The following is a 10,346-nucleotide window of genomic DNA, read 5'->3' on the forward strand; positions in this document are numbered from 1 at the left end:
AGGGAAGTGTTTGTGAGGAGCAGTAGCGTGGCGTGGGTAAAAAATGAGGGGAAGCCAATAATACGTCCTTTCTTTTGGGTCGGGGGTGTGGTGGTCAATGTAATAACGTAACTAGATGAGTGATTACAGCACCCGGTATCATTTTACACACATTTGTATCATACAGGTGCAGGACTTACACACGCCTGTTATCTGACCGACAGGTCCGCACGCACTCTCCAGCCGAAACTCTAATAAGCATTAATTCACAAACTAAATCAGGAGACCTTTAACGTTTTACGTCCAATTAGCATATTTTTTCCTCGCTGTACACAGCTCGACTTTGGGCATTGGCCTGTCATCAGATTGTATTTGTTGTTGCTGCTGTAGCGGAAGTGTAGTACAATTATTTTTGATTAAATACTCCAAATCTCCACCCTCCATAATTGCACTTGCTTCAGTTGCTTGCTACTTTCTAACGGCGGTGAGAGTGGTGAAGTGGCGCTATCTATCTTCTATCGATTAGATTTATGATTCGGAAATTATAAAAGTAGGGTAGACATGTGGATATTATCAGGCTGAACAAAACGTGCATTTAAAATGCACGTTTTGTTCAGCCTGATAATATCCACATGTCTACCCTACTTTTATAATTTCCGAATCATAAATCTAATCGATAGAAGATAGATAGCGCCACNTGTTCCAATGTCCAGCGTACTTGGAATTCTACCGAGCCCGGCGTACTTCGTAGCGCGAAATTTCGAGGCTGCACATGTGTTGACTCCGCGGTCTTAAAATCCCCACAATGCNCTGTGGACCTGTTTGCTCTGTAGGCAAACTGCAGGGGGTCCAGAGAGTCAGGGAGGGAGGAGGTGATGAATGATTTGACTAACCGCTCAAAGCACTTCATTATGATGGAGGTGAGTGCTACTGGGCGGTAGTCATTGAGGCTGGTGATTTTTGTCTTTTTGGGGACAGGAACGATGATGGAGTTTTTAAAACATGTGGGGACTAAAGACTGCAGCAGGGACCTGTTGAAGATATCTGTGAACACCTCTGCCAGCTGAACTGCACACACCCTGAGAACACGGCCAGGGATGCCATCAGGTCCAGGAGCCTTGAGTGGGTTAAGAAGAGGGGGTAGAGGACCTGTGGTTCTAGGAAGTTGGGATCGCTTTGTGGAATACCTGACCTCTAACTGTAGCCTGACTGTAGGACTCTCACAAAAGGGCCTTTGTACAATTATTCTAATCAAGCATCCTTTGTTGTTATTATTTTATTTTATGATCGCTGTCGTGTCTGATTGGTAATCTTACACCTTTGTATTTTTCTCTTTTCTTTTAACCAGGAACACTTAACCAGTGGCGAGCCGTGACTTTTATACCTAGGCCCNGAAAATAAAAACCGCTGATTCAGAAATAAAAAAATCAGAAACAGGTCTATTACCAGGTAGGTTGACACGTGCGAGCAATTTGACTAGGTGTCGTGGTGCATACAAGTCAAACTAAAATAAAAAACACAGATAGCGAACTATTTTAAGAACACTTTAATAGTAGAGGACCTGTGGTTCCAGGAAGTTGGGATTACTTTGTGGGATACCTGACCGCTAACTAGTAGCCTGACTGTAGGACTCTCACAAAAGGGCCTTTGTACAATTATTCTAATCAAGCATCCTTTGTTGTTATTATTTTATTTTATGATCGCTGTAGTGTCTGATTGGTAATCTTACACCTTTGCATTTTTCTGTTTCCCCTTAACCAGGAACACTTAACTAACATGCTTTGTAGCTTGACCTTCCTCTTTCTGTATGCTGTACCGTGTGAGCTATGTACCATGTATGTTCATAAATAAAAACGTTAGTAACAAAACCAAAAATAACACTATAATAACATTAAAAATAAGAAAAATTAACAACATCTGGCCAGCTGAGCAGGAAGTGATGAGCAGCTGGGCGTCGGTTCCCATCGGCCCCCCGGGACACCCAAAGGTGTGACTCCTGACACTTCCTGGGGGACGGGTGACTGATGCTGTCGACACTGAGTCTCTATGGTGACGGGGCATGGACCACTCACCCCCCCCCCCACCCCCTCGTCTCCATAGCTCCACACAACCAGGCTGGGTAGCATAATAAACACCCGGCTCTGAGCTACCCATGTAGATGCTATCGGACAGCAAAAATAACAAACCCCCGAGACCCTTTTCCTGGCTGGAGCCGAAGAACAACGCCCCCCCCCACTCCCCGCTTTTTAAACCAGGGGGGGGGGTTCAGGGACCTGCAGAGCTCCACAGCATGGGTGGCTGAGAGAGGGGAAGTGAGGCATTCATGACAAATTCCCCAAAGAGAGACCTCTAAATATTTTTCTTATCCTAAACGTCCACAACTCTGGAACGCACTGCATATACATGTCATTCTCTCACTGGCACAATAATAGAGGATTAAAGTGGAATTTAGCTATTTGGATTTAGCAATTGAATTGTTGCCCGATACTTTTGTTTCAATTATATATATTAAAAAATAGGAATATATTCCAGAATACCCCTTAGATTAAATAACAGTGGTTGGGGATACTGCCATGAAGATATTTCATTACCTTTACAAGTATATGAACAATTAATTAAAGTTTCCTCGTTTTTAATATTTTTTTGAGCAAGTATAAATCTTCTTAAGAATACATATCAAATATTGTATTAATAAAATGGCTCTTGTTACATAAAATACATCGTCATACCTTATGTGAATATAAAATAGGATGTTTTTATTTCATCATTATTCATTTATACATTATTATAAGTTATATATCTGTTAATATAGCATTACATTTAATAAGTGGATCTTTTATTTATAGAGTCAACAATTAAACTCCATAAGATTTGAACACATTAATGAAGTCTTAAAGGTCCCATGTCATGCTTTTCTGGTTATTACCCGTCCCCTTGTGTGTTATGAAGGTTTTTCTGCATGTAAACGGTCTGCAGAGTCACAAACCCTCAAAGTACACCCTGTAGCGAGTAAAACTCTAACACAGAAAATACCTCCCCAAAACGCTTCGTTGGAGATACGTCACTGTCCATTGATTCTTCCGGGTAACTCATGATGTCATGCGTTACCCGGAACCAAATGGACCAATCCGTGGAGCTGTTACGTTACGTCCACGGAACCGTTACGTTAAGCCCCCGCTGATTGGTCCAAATTGACCAATCCACGGACTTCCTCACACACACACTCAGTGCAGGCAGCTCTGCTGATCTCTCCTCCCTGGCTGCAGGCTGATAACAGGCAGTTGGGATCGAGGCGAAATTCTCTCTGCAGACCCATTCTCACAGCGTTTATCAACCTTTTTCTTACTCAATATCAAGCCACACTTATTGTTTTTACTTCGGCTGTGACTTTGTGTGTGCTCAGGATGAGTTTGGCTGTGTATCGCTAAACAAGGAAACCAAACCTCCACGGAGCTCAGCGCGATTCACAACGTCCCGACCAATCAGAGCACACTGTGCTCACAGGGAGGGTGGGGGCTGGAGCCGTTAAAGGCAGAGTGAAATTCAGTGAATACACATCGTTTACAGAGATGCTGGATGAGAAACCAATGTGAGTTTGGAAAATTGCACAATATAAATCTATTCTAGTAGACCTCAACAATGGAATTATGATCAGTGAAATGGTCATGACATGGGACCTTTTTTAATATGGTTATCCTGCTGAACTGAAGTATCATAAACGTTTGTCTGACATAATAACAAAAATCCCATGGAGGAATCTCATTGGACCAGGGAGATGCTGCCTTCTGGGAAAAACACAGAATGACTGCAAGCCACATCATGCTTCACTTTCTCCCTCTTTACCAGATCCTCCCAAAAAGACTGGAGGAAATTAAACGTCAGCAGCCACTGGAGGGCGCCTCAGCACCGGGGAGCCTCAACATATTTGAATAAAAACGAAAGACACACTCCATATCTCTCTTTCTACTGCTTTCAAACTGATCACACTTATCTTTACGTACCTCATTGTCAAAAAGGGTGGCTTCTCAATGCCAATACTCCTTTTTAAATGTAGGTGTAAAGATCACTAAATTAATCAATCTTCTAGAAATGGCTGCTTTGTTGAAACATTCATGTTAATTATAAAACCTTTAGTTTTATACATTTTTTTAAAATACTTTTCACTACGATTTCTATTTGTAATTATACCTTTATCATCCAGATTTTTCTGACTGCAGCTACATTTTAGATCAGTGGTGTCGAACTCAATTTAATCGCCGGCCACATCAGCATTAGGGCTGCACTCAAAGGGCCGGTTGTAACTTTAAGACTATATCAAAATAATCGATATGACATTATTGCCTCTGAATTGGATTATTATCAGATAGGGTAATAACTTCATAATTAACTGCATCTGAAAGCAGAAGTCTGGGGCAAATAATTGCAAGTCTCTTCAGTGAGAATGTCATAAAATGATTTTAAAAGAAAAGCCAAATTCTGGAAAAAGTAACATTTAAAAATAAAAGAGTCAAATTCTGAGTCTAATTTGAGATGCATTGTGGGACATGTAGTTTATGGGCAACGTGCTTCTGTAAATCATCACGTAACCGTATAATAAACATATAATATTCTTTGCAAGCTCTTGTGGGGCCACAGTAAATGAAGTCACGGGCCGGATTTGGTCCCCGGGCCTTGAGTTTGACACCCCTGCTTTAGATGAACATTAATGACCATTAACTGTCATAAAAAGCAATCATTAATTCTGCAGCGGGACATCTTTCCCCTGTGTCTCCCACAGACCTGCATACATTTACATCCCATTACAGCAGATATTAAACACAATACATGGAGACAAAGATATCACTGCAGTTATTAGTTTGAAAGGTTATGAATAATGATGAGACTCTTACAGAGAGTAATTAAGGACGATTATATGAAGCCAAATGTAAAAATACTAGTGTGGAAATGATGCAGTGAGTTATTGATTTATTTGTGCATCCCGAGAATAAAGGTGATGGGTTAATACCTGCAGCTCAGAGGAGATTGATTCACGACGATGGGATCATTTAGATTAATAAATCATCTTTACTGCAGAAACATCAGACAGGAAGTGATGGGAACAACTCGTCTCCAGTTATCTGATGAATAATAAAGAATAAATGTTGTTAAAATTCAGTTAATTTGACAAAAAAAAAATCCAGTTTCACTTAAACTCTTAACATTAAATCATGTTTTCTATCAAATAAATGCTCCTTTCTACTCATTTATGTTCAGATTTTAAAGAAACACATTGAGTGGTTTGCAGCTTTACCAGCATGCATTGTTTTAAGGGTAAAAATCTCTTAGATATGATTATTTTGTACAGGAATTAACATTTTGATGGAAGCGGAGGCAAATTAAAAACAATTATGTACCATTAGGTAAATTGGAATAACAAAAGCTGCATGTGTGGAAGATGTGTCTAAAAAAAAGAAATGAAATGGCAAGTCCAATCAATACAGAATATCAAACCAGAGAATATCTGACATGAATGACAGGATCACCACTAATTGATACAAATCCATACGAGAGTGGAAAAATAACTAAATACCCCTCTCTGATTAAAAGATAAAGCCATCTGTTCCTGTTTCTCTTTGACTCACACCGGACATGCAGCGCGCATTTGGAGAGAAGCTAAGCGTAAAAAGGCGCGTCTCCGTTTCTCTGGATCCTTCCGCGTCAAATCCTCCAAACTCAGTCCGAGTAACAGAGCGTCTCCAGCGGCTGCAATCACAGCAGCAGCCTGGGGAAACAGAAGCTGAACACGCGGATACAAATGCTTTAAATCCGGGGTTTCCGCTGTCTTGGAAACTTTCTCTTTTCACACATCCTCTGACCGGATCTCTGCCATCTCTAACCCGGAGAGTGGACATCATCACCGGGTGGTGTTCTGCAGATTTCCACCAGATAATACACTTTAAAACTCGGACTGAGCATCTGAAGAGAAGATCGTTATTATCCCAGTAAGTTTGAGGTGATTTCCCTCTTGTTTTCCTTTGTGTTCTGAAGTGTTTACTGGGACAACATCTGGATCCCTTTAACGAACAGGTCATGTGCAGTTACTGGGATTTAAATGGATTAAATGCATATAAATAGACTTCAATGGGAACATCTAATCCTCTAACACAATTATACTGCACAACATATATTGAGGCACTTATATATATTTGAATAAAGTACACAAGCAGCTGCAGATGGGCAGGATTTGATATGAGAAGAAAAGATAAATCAGGAAATAAAATCCCCAAATTGGAAACCCTCACCCTGAGCTTCTTCTGCTACACATGTGGTTTAAAACACACGTGCAAAGGGGATTTAAGTCCATTTTATTTACTGTTTGAGCTCCAAAATCTCACATTTCCTTCATCTCATATAAAGCCTGAAAACAAAGGGCTTGGTAGTTTCCACTCCGGACCTCCAGGTGGCGCCACTTTAGCTACAATACTAACATTGCTAGCATTAGATTTAGCATGTCTTATAGCTTCTGGTCTTTATTTGAGAGTTCTGTTTGTTATCATTTACTTCTGGACATCCCTGAAATATAAGTTTCCTGTCCGTTCAAGTCTAAGTATCAACAACAATTAGCTTTGGAATATCCGGTAGTTGAGTAGAAGTACTCAGACCTTGTAATTAGTAAAAGTAGAAGTACTCAGATCTTGTACTTGAGTAAAAGTAGTACTCAGATCTTGTGCTTGAGTAAAAGTAGAAGTATCAGAGTGTAGGAATACTCTGTTAGAGTAAAAGTCCTGCATGCAAAATGCTCCTCAAGTAAAAGTATAAAGTATTATCATCAAAATATAGTGAAAGTATCGACAGTTAAAGTAGTCATTCTGCAGATTGGTCCAACCCTCTCTCTTTTCCTCCGTACCCAAATCTCTAAAAACGGGGGAACAACGGAGCTGATCCAGATTTGCGTCCGATATGACGTAATATCTGAAATGTGAACCCACGGCATATCAGAAACGTTGCTATCAGAAACAATGCCCGACTGTTTTGGACGTAATATGGTCGGTGTTTACATTAGCATGGCTAACACTCAGAGCTAACCTCTACTGGAGAGCATGTGTGTGAAGAAGCAGGAAGTAAAAAGGAACTCACCTTGTGGTATAACCGGCAAGAGAGAAAGCCTTTGAGCTCCATACTGTTTCAGAGAGAATCCTTGATAATCCATGATATGGCGTTTCATCACGGCAGTGTTTAAAACACTGCCGTGATGAAACGCCATATCATGGATTATCAAGGATTCTCTCTGAAACAGTATGGAGCTCAAAGGCTTTCTCTCTTGCCGGTTATACCACANAAAAAAAAAAATATACAGCGTTTCGTGAACATCGGAAAAACTATATGCGAGCAGTTTGGAGCAATTTGCGCCATGTAAATCGTCAAAAATGGTGTATTCTCTGTTAGCTTACGACCTCCACGAGGGATTTCTCAAAAATGTGCTCCGCAATTAAGTATCATATTGGATAGGGGCTGAACTTGTCCTGCATTGGAATTTTTCCGATCATTCCCCTAGGAGGAGTTCGCAAGAATGTGCTTAAAATGCATGAAAAACGCACATTTTTCAAAATGGCCGACTTTCTGGGGGGCGGGGCTAATGGAAGGCAATTTGAAATATGTGTGCAATCATAATAGTAATGTATATATTGCGTTTCGTGAATATTGGAACAAATATATTTGAGTAATTTGGAGTAGTTTGGAGTCATTTGCGACATGTAAATCGTCAAAAATGGTGTATTCGCTGTTAGCTTACGACCTCCACGATTGAGCTATCAAAAATGTTCTTCTAAATTTAGCATCATAGTGGATAGGGGCTGAACGTGTCCTGGACTGGAATTTTTCCGATCTGTCCCCTAGGAGGAGTTCGCAAGAATGTGCTTAAAATGCATGAAAAATGCACATATTTCAAAATGGCCGACTTCCTGGGGGGCGGGGCTAATGGAATCTATTTACAAATATGTCCGCAATTCCATGAGGAATGTCTGTGCCAAAATTCGTGAACTTCTGAGAAACTATATGTGACTACCACACAATAGGGGGCGCTAGTGAGCAGTTTTTTTGAAAAATTACGTTTTTTTTTTTACATTCTCGAAAAGGTTGCGTCCAAAGCTCATTTTATGCCATCGGAATAAAAAAAAATGCATAGGCCACGCCCACATTGTGCATTTGTTGCGACACTTTAAAATCTCAGTTCGTAGTCACCTCCAGAGTATGTGTAAAAAAAAAAAAAAATAAAAAAAAAAAATACAAATTGTATTCGTCCATCAGTTCTTGAGTTATAAATTGGTGGTGTTTTTGGCACCCCCTATAGTCCAACATGAAAAGGCTTTGGTGTGCCTATTCCCCAATACAGAACCTATCCACCAAAATATGTGATGTTTGGATACATTGTTGATGAGTTATGAGCATTTCTTTCTAAGCCCCGCCTTGTTGCGAGTACATTTTGATTCATGGCGGCAATATTTATCGTTTGAACATGCTCATTTTCTACGGTAATGTGTCTTACCCTCCACCGATGCTGTATAGAAAGTTAGGTGTTGAAAAACTGAAATTTAAGTTAATGTCACTGTTTTTGTAAATTATACCAATTAAAAAATAAATAAAAATGTCGGCGGAGCTTAGGGTTCCAAGAGGATTATTTGTAGAGCAGGTCCACCCGGATATGTGTGCAAAATGTCAGGTCATTCGGAGTTACAGTGCGACTTTGTAAATGTATTCCGATATGGGATTTTGATCGGTGGCGCTAGTGAGCAGGATGGAATATTTAACCCATTGACTCCAGAATATTGAATTTTCCCCCGGTCCTGGTGTCCGTGCAAAATTATACAACTTTTGAAGCGTCCTAAAGGCCTCAAAAACAGGAAACGCCAGCACGATAATAATAATAATAATAATTCCACCTTCGTGCTAGGACGCCGTTGGGTCCTAGCGCTCCGTGCTCGAGCCCTAATAAAGCGCTCCTCACCCTTTGCTTGTGTTGAAGGTCAGGTAGTTTGTCTCGGAGGTTCGTCTGTGGAACGTCACACACGTGTGTTCGGACACCATATCCATCGCAGAGAGGATGACCTCCGTGCGACTTTCTGCAGAAACACAACAGTGAAATCAAATATTATGAATACTCTGAAAGTAGAAATAAAACCCCTGATCTGAACCCACCTAACTCCGGGCTGATGGTGAACGGGATCTCTCTGCTCGGCCAAACTCTCTCCACTGCATTCCTGTCATTCTGAAGGTCAAATAACACACACACACTTTATCAGGTGGAACAAAGACACACATACTTACCTACAATCTACAATTTGAGCTTCTGCCTTGTAAGCATATCATTGAGACACATGTTATTTGGTGTCTATTTGTAGTCATTTTGAGTCTTTGTAGTCATTTGACGTCTACTTGTAGTACATTATAGTTCTCTTGTCGTGGTTTTAAGTCTCCTTTTTTTGTAGTCATCTTTTATCTCATTCTGGTTTTCCATAGTTGCGAGTCTCTTTGCATAACTTTCAAGCCGTTTTGGTTCTTTTGAGGTCGTTCTGCTTCTCATTTTAGTCACTTTTATGTAATTTTTTTAATAATCTTTATAGTGGTTTTGCTGCCTTTCATATCTGTTGATGCATGTAGGCATCATTTCACTTTTTGTTGATATACACCAGGGGCGGATCTAGACAAATATTCATGGGGTGGCAAGAGAATTTGAGGGGTGGCATCCCCTGGCAGAATGCTGATTTAATCGCAGTCATATCAATCAATGTTAACTTGGAAAGCCACAATATTGATATTTTAACTCAATATCATTAGGTGACATTATTGTGGCACATCAGTAAAGCCTTACATCTAAATATATAAGGTGGCAGACATAATTTAATGAATTTTAACTGAATGAGTTGGTTTAACTCTTAGACCAGCAGGGGTACCAAATATGCAGACTGCTGCAATAAGTACATTAATTAACTGTCTCATCGATGTGTGTCTGTATGAATATGATAATATTAACAATCATATTATTCCTATCAGCTGTCAATCACTGTTATGATTCACATATTCAGTGTTATTATTAAATAAACTATATTTGTTGGAGTTAATGATGAATGTTCCTCAAGATGCTGCTCACCTTCCTTCAAATTTGAAAGGCAAGTAATTATATCATACCAAAATAATCAAATGAACAGTTCAGCGCCCCACGACTTCATTGAAAACAGTTACAACCTGGACTTTACATCAGAAAGAACAAACATTAAAGAAATGACTAGCTGCATCAGTTAGGGTTAAAAAATGTGTATTCAGCTCAAACATATACATCGCTGCAGTTATTATCCAGTGGAAAGTCCTTACCTACTGGCCTAGATCAAAGT

General features: G+C 40.0%; 1 protein-coding gene across 1 annotated transcript in view; it reads left to right on the plus strand.

Moving 5' to 3' along the window:
• LOC104946672 (low choriolytic enzyme-like) overlaps positions 1-4,042 on the plus strand; it is a 16,092-nt gene extending 12,050 nt beyond the window's left edge. The window contains exon 4 of the mRNA XM_010772546.1: positions 3,826-4,042. Within this exon, the coding sequence (XP_010770848.1) occupies positions 3,826-4,027 (202 nt within the window). The 3' untranslated portion in view covers positions 4,028-4,042. The remainder of the gene's footprint in view (positions 1-3,825) is intronic.
• Positions 4,043-10,346: the final 6,304 nt, after the last annotated feature.

The sequence above is a fragment of the Notothenia coriiceps genome, unplaced genomic scaffold (assembly GCF_000735185.1).
Source record: "Notothenia coriiceps isolate Sejong01 unplaced genomic scaffold, NC01 NC01_scaffold00011328, whole genome shotgun sequence".
NCBI classification, from domain to species: domain Eukaryota; kingdom Metazoa; phylum Chordata; class Actinopteri; order Perciformes; family Nototheniidae; genus Notothenia; species Notothenia coriiceps.